Below are 22,051 nucleotides of genomic sequence, written 5' to 3' on the forward strand. Positions count from 1 at the left end.
TCTTTTTTTTTCCCCAAATTTATTTCTGTAAGTCAAATGCAGAGCCATTTCCTGCACTTTATATGCAGGTGTCAGAATGAGGTATATAAAACATGTACACAGAGAAGTGCTTTTATAGAAAAGTAGAAACCAGTAATGTTCCCTTCTGCATCGCTGCCACTAAGGGACCCCCTGAGGCCTAGGTCCCCTCAGCAAATTGCTCCCAGGAACAGCCTGCTGAGACTGGGTCCCATTAACCGCCTCTCCACATCAGGCAGTTGGAAGGGCTTTGGGAAGAAAGGTCTATGGACAGGGAGCACTGCTAAGGCCTCCAAGTGTGACATCAGGGCTTGGAGGCCCTGCCAAGCCACAGGAACAGTGTGGCAGGTGCCTGGGGAAACACTACCCTCCTCTCGGCTGCACCAGCACTTCCCCTATGACCCTAAGCATCACTTTCCCCCACTAAGCCCCTCTGTCCAAAAGGCTTGAGGAACCCTAAGGTCCCTTCCAATGGTTCTCTGATTGCTTTACAAGTTAGGGGCTGTGACCCTAGCCCTACTACCCCACAGGAAGGCGCTGGCCTGGAGGCCACAGACACCTGCAGACCCAGACCACTGCAGGGACAAGCCCTGAAGCATCTGTCACCTGCCTCAGCTGGTTTCCAGGTCAACCTCTCTTCGGCTGCAGCTCACAAGGCCCCGCCCACAGTGTAATTCTGGTAGGTCCACTGGCTGCTGTTTCACCCCTGAAAAATGCAGGGGCCACGGTCCACCCTGAATAGATACTGTCTGGGGCACCCCAGGTCCACTACAGCCCCATGGCCTGAGGCAGTTGCGGGTCCTTCTCCACCCTCTTCCTCTGTGGAATGTTCAGTGCGATTCTTCCCTTCCTTTCCTCTCGAAACAGGAAGAGTCCCTGGGCCTGCACCTGGCCCAGGGTTGTCAAGGCACATCACTGTCAACAGCCCCCCACCCCACCTCAACCCCATCCTCAACCCACAGTTCTGACTTTCATACAGACTCGTTTCTCAGAGGTCAGTAGGGAATTGCATCCCAAATATTAAAAAAACTAAATATACTTTTAAAATGCTGCCTCATGACTGACTTGACCTGAACTATGACTAGCAGTGTGTGCCACTCAAGCTAACAGTGTGTGCCACTCAAGCCCACGGAGGACAACGGCAGAGGCTGAGGCTGAGGCTGAGGCCGTCTTGGACAATGAAGCACAGGGGAGCTGGGGGAGCTCCCTGTCTGTCCCTGGTTCAGTTCCGGGGCAAGGCAACGTCTGGGAGCCCCTGTCAGCAGCACTGCAGTGGGGGCCGCCGCTGTCTTCATCCACAGGCAAAACCCTACTCCAAGGGGTGGAGGTAGAGCCCTGGCAGGACCCTACCCAGCTTCACTCCAGCCCACAGTGCCCCTGCTTCTGTCTTAGGATTCACCAAAAACAAATGGACCAAAAAAAAAAAAAAAAGTGAGGGGTTTTAACCACAACAGATAGTGTCGATCCTCCCAGCCACAGGAGGGTAGGTGGTCCTGCACCAGTGTCTGTGTGGGCTCCTGCCCAGGGTCGGGGGCTCAGGCGCCTGGAGTGCCTGCCTGGCCCATGAGAGGGGCACTGCCCTCCTGAAGGCCGACCGGAGTCTGGCTGGCGTGGACCACCACGGTCCTCTCGTCCACAAGCTCACAGGTGGGGTTGGTGAAGGCAGACGAGGGCAGGGTGATTCGCTGCATCTCCCTCTCACACACTTTCTGCTCATGCTGCTCTTTCAGATCCTTGCCCCTGCGGGGAAGAGAGGCAAGCATTCAGGCTGCACCCCCTGCAGGGCGGCTCTGCTCCTTAGCCGGCATCCTGAGGCCTGGTGGGGGCCAGCTGTGGGCACAGCCAGTCAGGAGCTTGCGTCCAAGATTTCTAGTTTGCCAGACTGCCTTGACTCAACAAGGTGCCCCTATACCTTGGGTCTCTGCTTCCTCATCTGAAAATGGGGGCCACAGCCCCATACAGTTGCAGTGGGGCTCCACGAAGATACTCTAGAGGAGGGAGACTCTTAAAGCAAGACAGTTTTTGCTTCTTCAGCCCAAGGTGCCACAAGACCCAGAGAGCTCTCCCAGCCCTCACCCACAGTGCTGTCCAGAAAACTGACCTGACCATCCTGTTCTGAGACAGCTGTCACCCCAAAGTCCCTGGTGTGAGCCCTGGCAAGAAACAGGGACCACCCCCAATCTATACAGGGGACAAAAAGGGCTGAGGGCTGCTCAGGTCAATGGGAAACTGAGACAGTGACCACTGGGCCTGAGTCTTCACATGCCTTCCACGTCTCATGGGGCTCAGTGACCCAGTCAGGCCATGGTGTTGCCCACTTTGCTCGGGTGGAGCCCTCCCTCCACGCTAAGGATTTGATGTATGTTATCTCACCTCATTCTCTGCTGAACCCTAACAATTAGGTCTTATCATTCATTTTACAGGTGAGGAAATAGCCCAGAGAAGCTGAACTCTCCAGATGACATGGTGGGCTCAAACCCAGAGTGGGCACTGGACTCTGGCTGATGCTCAAGAGAAGTTCTGTCCCAAAGAAATGGGACAGAGACTCACAAACCCAGTCGTCTGGCTGTACCTGTGGGGTTTGGTGAGTACCTAGCACACTACACACCAGAACCAGCACCCAGAACCCAGGTCAGCATCCTCTGACGCCAGCAACTGGACACATGGGCTCAGTTGTCAGAGGAGGAAATCTTCCTGGACTCTTCCCACCCGCAAAGAGGCCTGGAAACAAGCAGCTGATGGATGATCTGGTGCAACAACACGGGCCTGCTGCGGTCCTCCGGGAGAGATGGCGAGATGAAGCGGGGTGCACATCCACTGCAATGACAGTCTCCACAGACCAGAGAAAGTGCTGAGAAAACAGCAGTGGCCGGAGAGGGAAGAGTCTGCACAGATGCTTCAGAACTGTCTTTAAATCAGCCCATTCTCCTGCGCTCCAGTACCAGCCCAGCCTTGGCTGTGTGACACTTGGCCTCAGAGCCTTGGTTTCCTCATCTGTTGAAACTGCGATATACTACCTGCCTCCAAATAAGACAGTGAATGTGAAAGCATTTCAAAGACAGTGGAACTGCTGTAGAACTCAAGGGAAAGATACTACAATCTGCCTGAATATGACTTGACTCACCAAGCAACGTTATCTTGATCTGGTTTACCAAGGAAGCTCTATCCTGAGTCAAGTATTGTTTATGTGACCTCAGCCACTCCCCTCCTCTCTGGGCCTTAATTTCATCATCTGTGAAACAGAGTTGGATCTGATAACCTCCAGGGCTCCAAACATCCTGTGAGATCCCCTGCAGGACGTGTGCCCTGACTCCGTTTCTCACTGTGAGGTCACAGAGGGCAAACCTAGGAGCTCATCTCCCTGGATGCCCAAGTGTGTAAGCCTGCAGCTCTTGTCCATCCTTCTTGTCAGGCTCAGTAGCAGACACCACTGGCTCCTGTAGCAGTGACCCCCAGAGCGCCCCGTGGGGACATGGAGGGCTGTGGGGTCAGGGCTGTCTGGACCAAGTGCACCCCAACTCATAGCCTGAGATTCACTTTGCCCACGGGCACTGCTTGTCCGTGACAACACCCGCCTTGGTAACGAAACCAAGAGCTAGATTCATCAAGGCTGCCCATGTCAGGAGAGGAAGGTCTGGGTTTAATTTTATTAAGGGAGCCCCCGAGCCAGAAGAAAACCAAAAGGCAATTCACAAATGAAGCAGACCATCCAAGTGTCTTGTGCCAAGGCCTGAATTTCAGGATCTAAGGGGCTGGAGGAAGAAGCAAAGCAGGAACTCACACTTTCTGAGGACCTACTAAGGTGCCAGGAAATGGCTTTCCCATCAGCAGAAAAGCTGCCTGTGCACCTACTGGATGCCACACATTTTATACATGTCCCTCCCAACTCTGCAAGACTGCAGGTATCATCCACATTTTACAGATGAAGAAACTGAGGCTTTGGAGTCTCCAAAGCCCCGCTCTCCTCAGCTACCCCCTTTATGAAGTGTCTGGCTGTGGTCAGCAGAGCCGTTGATGACGGTCAGGCTGCATCACACACAAATATCTAGGGGGTAAAAAATCAATGCCAATTAATGGGGCAGAGCTGGGCTGGAGGAGCAGCCCAGGGTAAGTAAAGGAAGCAGGTGCTGGGACTCATCGGGGTTACAGTCTCTTCCATCTAGAAGCCTGAGAACACACTCAGCCCCACGTGCATCCTGTTAATGGTGCCTGTGAGTCCTGGAGGTGCACTGGCTGCCCCCACTCCTCCTGAGGTCTGAGAAAGGCCACCATCAGGTGGCTCAGCCCCTTCTTGCTGCCTTGGGGGGCGAGGGGGGCAACCAGGCTGCTGTCTGGCAGCCATGAAAGAACAAAAGACTTATTCACTGACTCAGCTCCCTCTTAAGTGGGCAGAGTGGTGCTGACTTAGTTTTTCCCTTGCCTTCTTATCAGAAAATACATGCTCCCTCTGGAGCAAGCACAGACACTGTGCTCGGGGCAGGGGCAGGGAACAGCAGACTGGCCACCTGAACCTGGTGGCCTAGACGACCAGGACACAGATCTCCCAGGCTGAGCCCTCACCGATCCAGGCCTGCCGCCCTTCCTCCCAGAAAGGAAGCCTGGTGCCTGGCTGCCCCCGCCCCACTCCCCTGGCTCGGAGAAGGCTCCATCCGTTAGCTCCATCCAAGGCTTGGGGCAATTCTGTCCCTGACTGCTCCGGGGCCAGGAATGGGAGTAGGCTGGACAGAGAGAGCAGGCATGGACGGAGCTGCTGCCGGTGTCTGACTTCCTCTTGGGGGGTGACACAGGCAACTGAGACCTCCTTCAGGCAACGCGGCTTTCTTCGAACTATTACATAACTCAGCCACTGCTCTTTTCTCAGTCAGTAGCAGTGCCCTGCCACGCAGCCACTTAGGACGAGTTCCTCAGGGCAGCTGAGGTCACAAACACCAACTGCATGCCCAGACTACGCTAATTTCATCCTCACAACCAAGCTATACGGCGTCTATTAGGATCTCTGTTTCAGGGACGGGGAGGCAGAAGCAGAGACGTTCAAGCAAATGGGATTGAACCCCGTACTGCCTGCAGCCACCAGCAGGTAATACTGTCTTTTCAGGAAATATTAGAGCGGGGAGGACCACAGCTAACCTGCCCTGACACTATTTTACAAATGAGGAAATCAGAGAGCGTAAATGACTTGTCCAGTGTCACACCCAGAACTGGTGGCAGTTCCAGAACTAGATGCTGGCTATTTTTTTTGGAAAGTTTCTATTTTTCCTACTGTCCTTTGTAATCCAAAGCGAAGCTTGCACGAAGCCCCTGGGCCTTGCTGGACTTTGGGGAGATACTGGCAATCCTTAGACACACCTGGTTGGCCATGTAGCTCAGACACAGCATTTAACTCCTCTAGGTCTCAACTCCTCACTGTGAACAGTGTAAAAGTGACCCCTCTGGTGTGGTCATGAAGCTCGGGCGTGACCATCAGGGAAGGGCATTCAGAGGGGCTTCACTTACTAAGAAAGCATGAGATAAATGCTGGCTGCTAGAGTGGTTATTTAACTTGACTGGTGTCCTACTGGTTACATTTAATACTTATGACAGTCTGGGGCGGGGTGTGGAGGTGGGATACAGCCCCATTGAATAGACAAGAAACTGAGGCTCAAAGGAGTGGCAGGACTGCACACACTGGCACTTTCCAGAACACCCTGTTCTCTGACTTTGGGCAGAGATGGGAGCTGAGAGCTTGCCTCCAGCCCACATGCGGTTTCCTGTTGTACGGCTTGTGCTCAGAGCACTTTTGCTGAGGAAAGGGGTGGTCTGGTGGTTAGTGACGGGGAGTCTGGTGACTTGGTGCCTCACCCCGAGTTTACAGGAAAGTAAATACAAGGCTCTGAGGCAGTTCTGTGACAGCCTAGAGGAGCAAATCTAGAAGAAAAAGCCTTGCCTTCCTCACTGGGCATGAGAACTGAGCATGCATGCAATTAAGGATGTTCAGTAGTCTGTTTGAGCACCTGGAGGCCTGGATACTGTCACAAGGTTGGAGGAGAGCCAACCACTGTCCAGTAGCTGACGAAGGAGGACATATTTTAAGGGCTAAATTCAGCCAACACAGTTTGGGTCTGACTACGACTGACAGCCAGGGCCTCCCCATCACTTCCTCTAACTCTCTGAAACAAGCAAGCAGGTGCCCTTGGACCTACCTGCCACATCAGCCATCCCACTGGGGCACCTACCTTGCACAGGGAGTCAGGAGACCCTCTCGGGTCAATACTTCACCTCTTTTAACCTCTGCTTCCTAAATCGTAGATCAGAAAAGGAAGAAAGCCCAGAGAGTAGCTGGTACAGCACCCACGTTTTACAGGAAAGAGAAACAGCTATGGTTTACTGACCACTTGCTTTGGGCTAGGGAGCCATGTGCCTCAGCCCCAGCAGTGCCCCGGAGGAGGGAAGAGAAGCAACCTGCCCAAAGTCACAGAGACTGCTCATTAGTGGCAGGGCTGAGACTTGGACCCACCAAATGCTAGGTGTGTAACCTCAAGCAAAGTACATACCCTCTCTTGTCTCAGTTTCCACATCTATAAACTGGGGATGATAAGGGCACTTACCCCATGAGGGGTGATTGTGGGAATGGAGTTACAGTGTGCGTCTGGCGTGAAGCAGTGCCTGGCCTCTGGTAACTGTGACTGCTGCTACTGCTGTTATTATTCTTACCCAACTTTTCACCTGTAAAATGAGGAGCTTGACTACATCACCTTTAAGGGCACCCTAGGTTTATTTAATGCTGGCTGATCCACGGGCTGTGGGCTCAGGCATGGTCCTCAACACTGGAAAACGCAGGCCATCATGTCAACTTCCCGTATAGGAAGCCTTCCCAGACCACAGAAGAGAAATATCACAGATACTCAGGTCTGGAGGTCAAATCCCCTGATTTTGCCCAAGATTTTGCAAGTAATTTTCCCAGAGTTTTTACAACCAATGTTGTAAAAACGAGCATGACTCCAGCTTATCATCACGTACCAGTCACTGGCTTTGAGAGCCTGTTTCACACGGTATCACAGGGGACCTCTCAAAATAAGCATTCTTCTTGCTGTCCAGCCACAGGTCACGTCCCTGAATTTCCCAGGTAGCCTCTCTGACCTTCTTATACGTGGTAAGGAGTAGCAAACAGGCTCCCTATCCTCTAACTCACTTTCTCCTGCCCTAGAGGAGATCCCTCTGTTTTGGCTCAGGACACTCAAGCCCCACCTGCAAAAGCAGTGGCTGGGAACCTTTTCTGGTAGCAGAATTTTATAACTCACAGAAAGAATGCGATCTCTGGGAACCTGCAGTGGGAGCCCAGCCTAATTTCTACAAGGCCACTAAATTCCATGCCAGGCAATCTGGATCAGACAGCAGAGAATCTGGTGTCAAAAGAGATGGGTTTGAATCTAGCCACTCCCAGGCAGAGTAACCCTGGGCAAGTCATTTTACCTTTCCAATGAAGGCTTCCTCACTTGTAAGCCTCCCTCACAAGCTTTTGGGTGAGGAGTAAAGACACCAAAGGAAAGGGTTGGTCCTCTTCCAACACCTCACTTCCTTTATGGGTAAGGATGCCACAAAGGAGTCCGGTTTGACTTTGTGTACCTTCCTCCCCTTCTCGCAGAGAGCCCGGAAGACAAGCTACTGACCTCTTGTAGGTGTAACCGAGGACAATGCCAGCTCCAATGGCGATGATGATCACCATCATGGTAACACCCAGCACATAGCCTGCCAAGGACAGGGCACAAGGTCCCATTAGCTCCACCCCAGAGAGCAGATTTTCACAAGGAATCCCACAAGGACAGGGGTGGGCAGTCATACCCAGGGTTCCCAGGTCCTTTTTCTCCTTGGGGTTCACTCGCACCCGCTGGCTGATCCCAATTACTGGCTGCACGGCTGCTGCCTCGCTCCGGGCAGGCAGGGTGTTGGCGGGGGCAAACACCTGCACCTCGTCTCCTCTGAGCACTTCAGACGTCTCCTTGGTTTCTGTTGTAAAGGTTGGCGGGCCCTGGGAAGTGGTCTCTGGAGGTGAAGTGGGAAACAGCTCTCATCAGAGAGTGGCCTGAGTTTTGGGGAAGACAAGGGGACCCACCTTAGGCCCACCACACAAAATCAAGCCCTGCCCTAGAGGCAAGACCAGGCCTAAGGACTGCACCATAGTTGGGGCACAGGTGAGGGGAAGGTCATGGCAACGGACCTCTCCTGCCTCCTACGTCTTCATCTGTTCAAATCCTTGCCATCTTCCAAGGCCCAGCTCAGCTGACGTCTTCTCCAAGGGTCCCTTCTCTACGCCAGGAGACAATCCATGACTCCGCTTTTTTTTTTTTTTTTAAAGTATAGTTGATTTACAATGTTGTGTTAGCTCACATGTGTTGAGCCCACACTTTATGCCAATCCCTATGTTATATGCTTACATATCCCCTTTAATCCTAGAGAACTGTCTTGCTGCCCGGGGAGCTATAAGCCTGCACCTCGGAGTCTAAGAAACTTGGACTCAAATATGGACCCTGCTGCCCCTGCCTTTGGTAAATTGCTGAACTTCTCCGAGGCTCAAATCCCCCAAACTGCCTCTTCCCGGGGGCATGGTGGGGAGGGAGCTGTGAGGAGAGTGCCTAGCACGCAGCACTAACGGTCCGCAAACGCTGAGGAACTCGCTCAGGGCGTGGGCCCAGGACCACGCCTCCGGGACTCCCCAGGCGGCGCGCAGGATCCGGAGTTCGGCCGAGGGGCGGGGCCTCGCCTCCCACCGTTGTTTACAAGGCGCTCGCAGAGGATGAGCTCATTCCGGGCGGCGGCGCCGGCCAATGGGCTTCGGGATCCGCGGCCTGGAGACAGCCCTGGCCAATCGGACGGGGCAGGGGCGGGGCGGGGCCGGCCGGCGTCGCGCGGCCGCACGTGCGCTGCGGGTGCAGCGGCCGCTCCCAGGAAACCGGGGGCGCGGGGTCCCGGGCGGGTACCTGGACAGTACAGGTCCTCGCAAGGCCGCTTCTCGGGTGCGCCGGTCTCGCCGCTCACGTAGCACCAGGGCCCGCGCGGGTCCTGGTCCGGGTTCCGGCAGTAACTGTGGTTACCGGCGCCTGGGAGGGGAGAGAAGGAGCATGGGCCGGGGCCGGGATGCGACCGCTGCCCGCCTGCCGCCCGAGACCGGCACTCACCAGACTTGGGGGCAGGTGCCAGGCCGCTCTGCACGTCCAACCAGTTGAGGCAGCGGAGGCCCGGCGCGGGGAAGGGCTGGTCCGCCCGGTACAGGTGGCCGTTGTCCCAGAAGCAGCCTGTGAGGAAAAGGAGCCCCCCGGACACTGAGTGACGGGCAGGGGAGCCCGGGCCACCCCGCCTGGGAGCTCCTGCCCTCACGTGGGAAGCCCCGCCCGAGCCTCGCAGGGCTGTTGTGAGGCCGGAAAAGAAGGGAGAGAGCACGTGAATAGCCCCCAGCCGGTGCCCGGCCCTCAGCGCCCAAACAACGTTCGCTTTTTCTTCTTCTTCTTTTTTTTTTTTTTTTTTTTTTTTTTCCTGTAAGCCGGAAAGCACTGCACGAGAGCGAGGGGTTGTTGCTCTGGAACTTGTGGCCACTTTGGAGGAGGGTGCAGGGAGCTCTGGGTTCAGGTCCCTCTGTGGAGACGGTGGGAGTTTGGGGTCGGTGGGCACAGACCCGAAAGGCATCCCCGCGTTGTCGTTCCATGTTACATAAACTCTGGCGTTCCCGTCTCAGCGCATGAAGCCACACTTCCACAGGCAGCACTCCCTCCCGAGAGAATGCTACAAAAGCCCCGATTCAGTCAGGCAAAAGAGAGCCTCAAACGGAGGGAACCTGCCTCGCCGCTGCCTGGATGAGACTCCAAACTCCCACTCCCCTCAACGGGAGAGCCGCAGGAAGAGGCTGGGGAAGAAGGGCCTGCGCTCTGGGGACACCGTGCAAAGCCCCCGAAAAGAACAGGACTTAGGAGTGGGGGCGATGAACCCGCCAAGTTCCATCCACTCCTGAGCCACAGGCAAGGAAAAGGAAAAAGTGGCTACTTGCCTTTGTTCTTAATGGCAAAGATGGAGCTGCAAGCTCCTGGCAGGGAAAGGAGAAAGGGAAGAAAAAAAGCTTTCATGGGACAACGGGAACCTGCTAAAAGCTCCGTTTCCTGTCATCTTCCTTCCTGCTTGGGAAATAGTGAGCTTTACCCTTTCTGCTTCATTAAGTTGGTGCAGAAAGGCAAGTCTGTAATCTCACCTCCAGATCCATAGGCTTCTGCCAGGAGCATGTTGCTGACGAGGATCGTTTGCACCCAGGCCAACAGCATCCTCCCTCACCTCCTCCGTCCCGCAGGTGACTGACCAACCAGGGTCCAGCCGGGGTCCCCTTGGCGGCGGCTCAGCCTCCCGTTCCCAGCCTTGCAGTCAGACCTGCCCTTGCTACGCTCTTCTGGTAAACAGCCTCTCTTTAGAACTGGGAGCTTCCCAGCCAGCTTGCTGCAGCGAGGTGTTTTTTTCAGCGAAAGGCGCCCCCTGGGTCCTAAGCCTCCTATGCCCAGCTCGATCACAACCCTGAGCCAAGAAAGGAGCTCAGCCAAGTGAAGAGAGGCAGGAAAGTTCAGGTTGTGCTTAGCAGTGATTCAGCTTGAGACCTGCACTGGCTGCACCCAGGGGCGTTTCATCTCTTCTGTTTCCATTTGTGTGAGTACAGAAAGAATAATTTTGTCAAGAGGCATCATTAGGGGGCAGGGGGGTTGGAATTATAGTCACTAAAGCAGAACAACTTAGAACATGCTAGCTGCAGACCAGGGGGAGCTCCAGAAGCACAGAGAGGGCACAGATAAGAGCATCCGGGTGGAAGGAGCTCTTTATACCCATTCTTGAAAAAGAAAAAGGGCTGGTTTATACATGTTTATGAACACTGACTTTTTTTTTCATAGTGTAACTTTGCCTGGGATTTGGGTTGTCATATATAGTAGGAATACAGAAGAGGGGGTCTCTTTAGTTGAAAACACATGTGATGCAAACATTGGGATCTTTGCTCAGCTGTGTTTAATAGTCTGGCCCCCGAATTCATATAGAGGAAGTTAAGTACCATGTTTGCTTCCCCACCCCACCCCCCATCCTGTGGGAAATCCATTTGCAGCAATTTATATCCATCCTTAAACCTCACCACATCCATATGACTGAGACCTTTTGGAGTTAGGTGGCAGGGCTGTCTTCCTGTTTGGCTGACAGCTCCAGTTCCTAGGCAGTCTCAGTAAACTGAGAGATAGAGCCCAGTGATTCACCAAGACTACCTTGTGACTCAGGCAAATCTCAAAATAGACATGGGAGACTGTTTCGGTCTGAGAGCTTGCATCTCGAAGGAAGGCAGTAATTCAGGGAGGAGGAGAAAAAAAATTTTGTAAGTTTCAAAAGTTTTATGAAGGAATAAAGCTGATGTCAAGCCAACTAATCTGAAGTGAATTTGAATTCACGCCAGTCAGATTTCAGACACAGAAAGGACAGAGAAGTTTCATTTACTCTCTCAAGACGTTTGCGGACCACGTTTGATTCCTTCTGTCCATTCATTAAGACGTGTTACTTTGTTTTTGCAGTCTGTCTCCCATCTCCCCACACGTGCATCTGATCTTCTGACTCCTGACTTGGTACCCCCTGGGAGTTACACCGTTAAGTCTGTAAACTTACACACGTATACACAGATATGCCCCAAATTGCAGAATTTACTCTTCTAACTTAATGTTCAGGGGTCTTTTTTTTTTTTAACACTTTCAATAATTTTCCAAAAATTTTAAGCACCTACTACATGCTAGCTATAGTTCTGGATATAGAGATACTGAGAATATATATGTGAACTAAATAGTTGAAATCCCTTCCTTCATGGTACTTATATTCTAGTTGGGAAAGACTAATGACAAATATATAAAACATCAGATGGTCTTTCATGTTATGAAAAAAGGTGAAACAGCATAAGAGGGAGAGGGTAACAGCAATATTTCACTGGCTGAAGAAAGATTGCACTAAGGTGTTTCCACAGGCAAAAGGCTGAAGGGGAAGGGTTCTCTGCACCGTTTTCCTTGCGGGTCCTAATACTTGTCCACCACTGCAAGAGATGTATGATTTTGTTTCATTATGTAAAATATATAGGCTTGAGGAGATGAGAATGCAGTCTAATTTCGGAGGAGCAGGGGCTTCTTTGGGATTAGTCCCTCAGCATCTAATCTATAGCCTTTGTGTACAGTGAGTGCTCAGTTAACTCCCTGATGAAATGCCCCTCCTGAGTCTCAGAAGGACTGCTTCTGCTGGACTATACTTTTCCCCTGGTGGCAATAGAGACCGGCTGTAGTCAGGCCAGCACTTGTACCACTCCCAGATTATCCGTTGGGCCTGTATAGGCTGCCAGAACTTCCTCCTCAGAAGCCCAAAGCTTCCTTACCTGTTGCTGTTACCATGTAATTTTTCTGTTTAGAGAACTGCTGTCTTCCCAACCTTACACACTTTGATATACAGCAAGACCATATTTTGTGCCATGTGTATTATCAGGAACCACACTGCCTAGAAGAGATGTGAGACAAGCCAGAGGAGTCTTGTTTTCAGCTTAGTCATCTCTGCTTTTTCTCCCTTGTAACTAAGACATTTATCAGCGTGATTTGATTTTTTTTTTTTTCCGGGAATGACGGACTTGTTTCTCAGTCCTTCAAAGGCATATTCTATTGTAATAGGTTCAGTCCCTTCCTTCCTGAGGGAAATCAGATTTAGTTCAGAGATGGGCCTGTCATCATCACTGATGATGTTTTGGTTTTTTTCTTAGGATCCAGATGTGAACTTTGCTTCATGTATTCGTGCGATGTGGCCATATTTTATGGCCTGTAATTACTCCAAACTTCAGATTTCTTCTGGAAAGATTCCTGCGACAATAATATGATACAGCACTGCCCAGATACTCATTTTGGATGGTTTCTAGCCTGAAGACAACGTTGTGAAATGCAGTACTCACGTTTTACTAAATATTTCAGAGCTATTTAACGATTGGTTTCATACTAAATCAGTGCTAATCCAGAGAGACAAAGCTGTACCGTTAACTCAGGAAATAGCCTCCAGAGCATTTCCCAAGAAAGACGGGCGGTTTGTTTTGAACTTAGAAGAACTCTGAGGAAGCCATAAAGCTGCTAAAAGGCTTAAAAATCTTTTTTGTCAGCAAGAGGGCCGAGGTGTTGGTAAAAATCTTTGGAGTCAGAGCTAATGTGATGACTCCAGATACGCTCTGGGTGTGTGATGTGCTGTGGACACGGAGATTTTGCTGAGAGGTATTTGGGTGTAAAATTGCAAACTGAGCAGGGGACAGTTTTGTGAAGCTTGTTAAGGAAATCATACTCCAGTCAAAATATCTAAACTCCCAAGGCCGTTTCTTTGAAAGTATGGCCTTCAGTGAGTTAGATTATGTCCATTTTGGTACATAGTTAAGTGTTTAGTAAATGTTTGAAATAAAGAGAGAAAGCAGAGAATGTAAGGAAGAGAGTCTAATAAGCCTACACAGAATAATAATTTTTTAAGGGGAAACAATAAAATGGCCAGGAAGGCTTGTGGAGCACAGGTTACTTTTGGAAACAAGACATTCCACATTGGGGAAACGAGGGTCCCCAGGGAACTTGGGGACATCACATCACTGGTTTGGGGGGCAAAAAGGGAAAAATAAATTCCTGAGTGGGAGCGGATTTTGAGTTAGAGGCCAGCCTTGGAAACCATGGGTTTCATGTTGAGGGAAACAGTCTTCCGCGTCGCAGGGGAAGAGAGTGCTAGAGACCACAAACTCAGGTGGCCGGGGAGCCTAGGCTGTCGGTGTTTAAGGTAAATCAACCCAGTGAACTACAATGATGCTTCTTTTGGAAGGGAACCTAATCTTCAATCTCAGTAAACTGGATCTGCAGCTTTTAAAATCTGTCAACACCCAGTACGATCTGGGTGTTAGCACAGACGTTTAAGCAAGAGAAGCAGCGTGTCAGATAATTAAGAGTGCAGGCTTTGGGAAGTCCTGGTTTCCAGGCTCAGCGCTGCAGTTTGATCCCAAGTAAATCACTTGGCATTTGTAATTCCGAGTTTTCTTAGCCTCTTGTAGGGGTTGGGAGTACAGGCACCACGGTCAGGGTTCAAATCCCAGCTCTGTCACTCCCTAGCTGTGTCATCTTATAGAAGCTACTGACTCCTTGTAACTCAGTTTTCTCATATGGGGTGAGCGAGAAATTAAAATAGTACCTCCATCATTGGCTTGTTGACATCCATTGAGCCCTGACTAAGTGTTAGTTTTTAATAAGTGTGTCAGTCACGTGACTTAGAAGTCCTGAGTATATTTGCTATCTTCCAGAAACTTAATGACCTGGTTATAAAGACCAGGCTAACACATATGGAAATGAAAACAATACAGGGCATTTATAAGTAGGCGTTAAAAGAGTGTAACACAGACAGTAAAGGGTGACTGATTAAGGGGTTATTACACGTCTGCTGGGCACAGACAGGCACTAGGCTGAGTCCTGTGGACACAGCAGTGACCTGCCAGGTCCTTGTTCTCAAGAAGCTCACAGTCTTGGGATAGAGCCAATAGGAGTAGGGGTAGAAATAAATGCTACAGTAGAGGTCACTGCTGGGGATCATGGGGCTCATGGTGGGGCACCCGGCCTAGTTTTAGGAGGTCAGAAAAGGCTTGACTTCAGTGACAGCAGGTTAAGTACCAGCTTCAAACACTCAGGGTGTCTGTGAGTTTCCAGCGATATTTCCACCTGGTGCTTGCTTTCTTCTCCATTTACCTTAATGGCTCAGCTGGAAGTCAGCCACCGCTGCTAAGTGTTCTTGAGTTCTACCCAGCATTGGCAGCAGCTCCCTTATTGTCCTGACGACGTCAGAAATAGAAATTCCGCCCCGTCACAGCCAGGCTGTTGCTACCCAGGCAATGGAAGAGCATTTCCACTTTCTAGGAGCCTGTCCTCTCCAACACTGAGTGGCCCTCTGTCACCTTCACAAGTCCTCAGACTTATGGGAAAGCGTCCCATTTCTAGAGTGTATACCTGGGAGTAGAATTGTGGATAACTCTGTTTAACCATTTGAGGAACCACCAGACTGTTTTCCACAGTGGCTGCATCACTGCGTTCCCACTGGCAACGTGAGTTCCAGTTTCTGCACATCCTCACTAACACTCATCCTCTCCCTGCCTTTTTTTATGATTGCCATCCTACTGGGGGAAAATGGTATGTCATTGTGGTCTTGATTTGTACTTTCCTAATGACCAATGAAAAGATGTTGAACATCTTTCCATGTGCATTTTTGCCATTTGTTTATCTTCTTTGGAGAAATGTTTATTGCAGGCCTTTGCCCATTTTTTCCATTGTGTTGTTTGTCTTTATTTTAATAATTATATATTCTGGATGCTAGACTTTTATCAGATATATGAGATATTTTCTTCTAATTTGTGGGTTGTGTTTTCATGTTCTTGATAGTCCTTTGATGCAGAGTTTTAAATTTTGATGAAATCTAATTGATCTGTTTTTTCCTTTGGTTGCCTGTGCTTTTGGTGTCATATATTGCATGCATATATCCAGCTGTCCTAGCACCACTTGTTGAAAGACTATCCTTTCCCGCATTGAATGGTCTTAGTACCCTTGTCGAAAACCAAATGACCATCGATGCACGATTTTATTTCTGGAGTCTCAATTCTGTTCAGTGATACATATGTTTATGCCAGCACCATACTGTTTTGATGAATACAGCTTTGTGAGTGCTCTACTTTTATTACTCCAGATGCTTCCAATATGTAGTACAGTTGGGTATTGTGATCAGTATTTTGTATTTTCCTTTTTTTTGGAGCATGTGCTTCTGTGTGGATCACTGATGGAATCAGCGCCCTTGTCATTTAAAATAATTATGAAGTGTTTGTTTTATTGCCTTACAGAGCTGTGCTTGGTTTTGTCAAGCTCTTATGTCACCCTGTTTTGTGGGTTGGTTTTTACTGTTTTAGATAGCCATGTGTGTACTGTTTCTTCTGGGCCGAGGCTCGTTAGCTGTCAAGCACCAGCCCGGATCCAGACTACTCCCACCTGTCTCAGCCCAGATCCAACACTTCCTGTCAGTCATGAATTGAATTTCTGGGGTAGAAGCCTAAGAAAGCCATTTTCTTGAACCAGAGCTCTCCAGAGGTCAGGAGTGGCACCAGCCTTACGATCTGCTCTTTGTTTTTTGGGGTTTTTTTTGTAAATTACTATCCCTGAGATGTCATGCTGATGAGGAGACACATGGGGGAACACCCTGTCTTTTGGATTTCTCTCATGCTGCCCAGACAAGCACCTACAGGTGCTGTTTCCTCATGTGTCCCTGTCTTTAGAAAGGAGGCGCTCCCAGAGATGTTGGGACCTGTTCAAGGTGGCCCGGTGACCTCACAGTGCTGCCAGGAGCCTCATTCACCCCTCACTCCGTGGCTTCCCCTCTTGGCATCCTCGCCAAACACTCCTTCCCTACTGGGCAACAGAAGACCGGATGCAGATCTCGGCTTTCTTCTTCCTGCTCTTGTGAACCACGTGGGTCGGGCGCCCCAGCAACATGTCACTTGCACACGTGCTGCTCTTTATAAAGGGTAGGGACCATGGGCTTTGGCAGCAGGTGTGGGAGGGAAGGGGGCAGGAGGGAGTGTCTACAGCGTCAGGGTGTCCCGAACTCTTTGGGGACTTTGGGTGAGCAGAGATGCCCTGTTTTCTCCCATAAGCGCCACGGTACCTCCTGTGAAACTTGTCTGTAGCGATTATTGACCAAGTTGTTGATATATATATATAAACGTTCCCTGTGGGAATTTTCTCTAAGAATAATATAGTTACCAGGTACATGTTGTGGAATTACCAACCCTCGGCCAATCTTGTTTCGTCTCCCCACTGGATTTTGAACCAAAATCGGGATAGTGATCAAGTTTTCGCTTTCTCCTTGTTCCCAGAGCTGTCTCCCTCAGATGTGGGGATGTGAGCTCTCATTTAGATTGCTTTTAGCTGTTTTATTGAGCCCGGCATTCTTGCTCTGGCAGGGTTTTTGCGCTGGAAGAAGCACAAGAATTTTCTGGCCTCAGACTCTGTTCATTGGCCTCTCCTCCTCCCAGAGTCCCGGGAGCCTGACATGCACCCTCACTGTGGTCCCAGTGCCCGGACCTCCAGTTCCAGTTCTGACTCTCACGTTTGCGGCCAGCAATGACCCCGCGTGAGCGTCCAGCCTGGCACTAGAAGGTGCTTGATCAGTCATTGATGACTGGGTGGATTCCATCTGGCTTTCCACTCCCCTGAACCTCACGCTCAGCTGTTGGAACAGAGCACCAGGTTTTGCATATCTTAGATGAGGAGAAAATGACCTGAGCCTGGAGAAGTGGCGTCTGTGACTCCTGTCCCTGGCTCCTGTCCCGCTGCAGAATCTGAATTGTCCTGTCTCCCCCTGCTGGCAGCTCCTCGGCAGTTGCGTGCAGGGTCCTCTGGTGGGAAGGGATTGGAGCTGAGCCACTTTCTGCGGGCAAAGAACATTGTTGCGAAGTGCCCAGGCCAGTCTGGGCAGGTCTGAGGAGGAAGGGAGGGAGCTGCTTGTGGAAAACAGTTCTGGGAAGTATGGCTTTCTGGGTAAGGGGCAGGGAAGGTGGCCAACTGCCAGCGAAAGTCAGGAGGGCAGGGTTGGGCCCCAGCACTGGGCGCCAATGAGTATTGTGACCATGTGGGCTGTCAGTGAGCCCGTCATTGTGAGGGGATGGGGCCCCACACTGAGAATGGAGATTCCTTCTCCCCTGAAGACGAAGCAGCCTGGGTTAAAATGTAGTCACCCAGCAGGCAGAGAGGCGACAGAACTTTACCTCTGTGAAAGCTGAGGCCAGGAGGGTGGTGTCCCCCGAGTTCCTGGTCCTACATTGGGCACACGACCCCACCTCCCAGCTCTTAGACCAGGAATGGCTCTGCGGAGCTCTGGGTGCTTGTGTCTCCCTCCCTCCTCTGGGGCTCCCCCTCCACCCTCTGGTAAGGATGATACATTCCCCACAGCTGCCCACCCCCTTGATCACATTTCTTGGTTATTTACATGTATCTGTCTTCCACAACACAACTTCCCAGAAAGTGGGCTGTGGGAGTATGTGTCTCACCTGATACCAGCCAGCTGCAGGCACCAGGAAGGGGGTTAAAGATGGTCAGACACTGAGACCCTCTTCTTCCCTCCAACCCCAAACCCCAAGAGCCAGGGTCATTCCACCTTAAATTGAACATGGAGCACAGGCTTTGTTCCTTTTCAGGAACAAAGCTCAGCATAGAGCTTCCCGGAGACACAACGAAGGGAACCCAATCCAGAAGAACCCTAGGCCATGAAAATTGCCATTGGACTTGGCAGGTGTAACTGAAACAGTCCTTATAATGAAATGTTCAGAAGGAGTTAATATCTGCCAGGTGGTGGGCTATGCCGTGGACAATGTCCTGCATTCTAATGGGGGTGGCAGACCTTACACAAATGAATAGCTAATATGTCAGGGGTGCTAAGTACTAAGAAGAGGAATCAAGGGAAGGAGGTAGGGTAGGGATGCGTTGTTTTCATCTTGGTGGTCAGGGAAAGACACTCTGTTGAAGTGAAGGAGCAAGCCCCATGACTGTCTGCAGAAAGCATGTTCCAGTCCAAGGGACTAGAGTAGGTACAAAGGCCCTGAGGCTGGAGCATGTCTGGCTTGTGAGAGGAACCATGAGGAGGCCGCTGTGGCTGGAGCTGGGTGAGGGAGGGAGGGTCAGAGAGGGAACCAGGGGACCAGGTCCTGTGGGCCTCGTACACCTTGATGAGGGATTTGGATTTGCTTTGAGTGAGATGGAAGACATTGGAGGGCTTGGAGCCAAAAGCAACTGAAACCAACCAACACCAGCAGAGACTGGTGACCAGGAGGTGAGGGTGGGGAAGGGGGACCAGTTGGAGGAGGGGGAGAGGTGAGGTGGCCAGATGGGGCAGTAGCAGGAGTGAGGAAGCGACTGATGGGTAGTGAGTGTACTTCCGAACAGAAGTACAGCCAGTGGCCTGAGAGGACAGAGCCCGGGCTGCCTCCGAAGGCCTGGCCCGCATCATGTCATCTGGGAAAGTGCTGTCCTTTACTGAGTGGGGGTGGGGCTGGAGAACAGGCGGTCTGACGGAAAATTCACCTTCTCTAAGTGCAGGCGTCCACTTCAATTAATAGTAGACATTTCAAAGAACAGGCTCCTCACAGAAACAGTGCCAATAGCTAATGACATTTACACAGTGCTTCACGGTTGACAGTGTTCCTGTGAACGTCCTCTTGTGAACGTCCTCTTGTGAACGTCCACCACACACCCCAGGCAGCGTGTTTTATTTTACCAATAAGGAAGCTGAGATTCAGAAAGGTTCTGCATGAGAGAGCCGGTTTGGGGATGCAGCCACAGAAGAAGACAACAGCCTTGGTCTCGAGTTGCTGCAGCCAACCAACCTGGAGACCACTGGCCACCTCCCCAGGGCCCCTCCCCCCATCCCTGCCTACAGCCCCCTGCAGAGAGGACCAACCCGGCCCCCCCCCCAACTCAAGCCAGCGGGTCATGGCCACATGCAGCTTCCCTGGGAGGGGGCAGGGCAAGAACTTCAAAGGGGAGCTTGAGATGGCCATTTTTAAGCGAGTGTTTTTATTTGTGTAAACGTTTAAAATGAACCTGAATTACCAGAAGGAGACCACTCTAGTTTCTGGAAGTAGTGGAGGATCTGTGGCGTCCGTTATTAAGAGATCCAGTGAGAAAAGAGGGGTTGACATGGTGCTCCTGAGGGCGGCCGCTGAAAAATACAAGGAATGATTCCCGTTTATACAGGATGAGATACCCTGATAAACCGGTTGCAAGTGCATTTTCTCCCAGTCTTTTTTCCATGCATCATTTTAACCTTGTTCAGCTCTTAACACCCAGGCAATTTTGTTTTCTCATAACCTGCTGTTTTCTCATAACCACTTTTAATATAAATGTTTCCCTCTATGACATTAAACATTGTGTGATCATTTGTAAATGGCTGTATGTTAACCAGCCGTTTAGGCTGCTTTCACATTTTCCGTACATCTTTGTGTGCTAAGCTCTTTAGTGTTACTTTGTTAGATAGCTTCCTACAAGTAGGATTCTGGTTTAAAGGATATGAACATTTTTAGACTCCTGATAAATTCTAACAAATTATTTTCCAGAAAAGTTCTGCCATCAGTACAGGAAACTAAGAGTGAGGCTTGGAACCAAGGTCCTCTGACTCTAAATCTTGGGCTATTTATTCTGTGCTAGATTTATGAGCCTCGATTTTCTTATCTGTGAAATGGAGACGACTGTACTGGTCATAGTCATGAGAATCAGAAGAACATGTACTCAGTAAATGGGGGAAGTTATCATTTCAACAAGGGAAGCTTTGTTATTTGAATCTGGCCACAGGGTTCCCCTTAGGAAGATGTCTTTGTTCAGTCACCCAGACTGGCCCGCACGTGGGAGCGTGGCTGCCCCGATCAGCTCTTCCTCACTGCAGCTCCTCCACAGCCTGAAATGGCCCTTTTCTCCCTTGGTGACATGAAGGCACTTGTCACCTTGATTGTCAGCTGGTATTTGCACTTCAAGAGCAAGTTTGCCCAGGTCCTCCCTTCTCTGAGCTCACCTGCTTCCCCTACATCCATCCCTTCTCATCTGAGTCCTAAGTTGCTCCAGGGTCTGACTCTAATGCCACCACCTTCTCAGACCTTCTCTAAACCATCTGAGCATTTTATTTCCCCTTGCCTCTCATGTCTCGTTTTCTCTTGTGGTTCAGATGTTTGCTTATATGTCCCTTGAGAGCAGGAATTCAGCCCTTCCTGGCACACCATATCCCACTCAGAACACCTGTGAGGGAATCAGCGGCTGCTAAGTGCCGAGCGCTGTTCTAGGTGTTGGCAACACAGAGATGAATTATCTCTGCATGAGGCCGGTTTGCAAAAAAACCTGGCTTCATATGGGGAGATAGACCCATGAAAAGATGACGTGAAAGTAGGAATGTGTGCAGAACAGGGAGATGGCACAAGGTGATGGGGCCCTGGGATCCTTGGTCAAGACATCTGTGTGACGTTGGCAGTTACTTGACCTCTCTGGGCCTCAGTGAGAGTAGACAGTACCAACTCCACAGGATTGCTGACGCACGTGAAGCCTGTGGTACAGTGCATGGCACAGAGCAGCGATGTGAGCGTGAAAGCTGCCTCCCTCCTGGTGGGGGCGGGGGAAGCTTTGCAGGCCAGGGGCTGTCTGAGCTGAGCATTTGAATAAGGAGTTCTTCAGGTAAACAGAAGATAAGGAACTTAGAGGTGGAAGAAATGACATGAAAAATCGAATAGTTTATCATCATCCAAAGAAAAGCTTAAAAAAAAAATAAACAGAGGCCCTGCCACATGTGGAGTTCATGCTCCTTGGCGTGGACGCCCAGGCACCCAGTATGCTCAGGGCACAGGTTTTGACTTGGAACAGGAGAGAATCAGATGGGAACTGATGCCCTTGGAGCAGGGAGAGGCATAGACAGTCGCTCGGGTCCATCCTGTTTTCATGTTATCTGGGCCCGGCTGCTCCTGTACAGTGGCAGAGTGGAGTGGCTGTGACGGCAACCATGTGGCTCATGAAGCTGAAGATGTTTCCCCTCTGGTTCTTTACAGAAAAAGTCTGCTTGTTCCCTGCTCTTGCTCATTTTTGTGCGGGTTTAGTCTGGTGGAGGAGATAATTCAGGTGAACTAAAAGGGAGCTTTTTGAGTGTTTTCTAATGTGCTTGATGGGTAACCAGCCTATGTAATTCTCACAGCGGCCGTGTGAATAGGACTGTTACCCTTGTTTTCCACACGAGGAAACAGATGCATCTGCCAGGGGCCACCTGGTTAGAAAGAGGTGGTGCTGGGATCTGCACCTGGGTGGCTGGCTCCGGAGACCACCGTGAGCCAGGGCCCAGGGATGATGGCCCAGGGAAGGGGTGGAGGAGGGCAGCGGCAGAGAAGGCCATGGAAACGGTAAGGTTCTGATGCACATGGCTGTGGAGGAAGAGCCTTCCTGCAGGGAGGGTATTC

General features: G+C 50.9%; 1 protein-coding gene and 1 long non-coding RNA gene across 2 annotated transcripts; one reads left to right on the plus strand and one right to left on the minus strand.

Annotated features, from left to right (window-relative positions):
- On the minus strand, positions 1-10,445 carry PIK3IP1 (phosphoinositide-3-kinase interacting protein 1). The gene is made up of 6 exons (XM_010951357.3): positions 10,232-10,445; positions 9,171-9,287; positions 8,973-9,092; positions 7,837-8,037; positions 7,665-7,743; positions 1-1,758 (listed from the first exon to the last, which is right to left on the minus strand). Exons 1-6 carry the CDS (start codon positions 10,299-10,301, stop codon positions 1,554-1,556), a joined length of 792 nt encoding a protein of 263 aa, XP_010949659.1. The 5' UTR covers positions 10,302-10,445; the 3' UTR covers positions 1-1,553.
- Positions 10,446-10,535: 90 nt separating this feature from the next.
- Positions 10,536-13,608, plus strand: LOC123615748 (uncharacterized). Its single transcript, XR_006723425.2, has 2 exons — positions 10,536-10,674; positions 12,788-13,608. It is a non-coding gene; the product is annotated as an uncharacterized LOC123615748 (long non-coding RNA).
- The last annotated feature ends 8,443 nt before the right edge of the window (positions 13,609-22,051 follow it).

The sequence above is a fragment of the Camelus bactrianus genome, chromosome 32 (genome assembly GCF_048773025.1).
Source record: "Camelus bactrianus isolate YW-2024 breed Bactrian camel chromosome 32, ASM4877302v1, whole genome shotgun sequence".
Lineage (NCBI taxonomy): Eukaryota > Metazoa > Chordata > Mammalia > Artiodactyla > Camelidae > Camelus > Camelus bactrianus.

Bases quoted from the DNA above. Each gene is read 5' to 3' on its own strand.
- PIK3IP1 (XM_010951357.3), bottom strand. From the start codon at position 10,301: ATGCTGTTGGCCTGGGTGCAAACGATCCTCGTCAGCAACATGCTCCTG. The intron at 7,744-7,836 runs GTATGACTGCCC...TGTCCTTGGCAG, and splicing joins AAAGGACCTGGGAACCCTGG to GCTATGTGCTGGGTGTTACC. The intron at 1,759-7,664 runs GTCAGTAGCTTG...TCTTCCCCGCAG, and splicing joins CTCGGTTACACCTACAAGAG to GGGCAAGGATCTGAAAGAGC.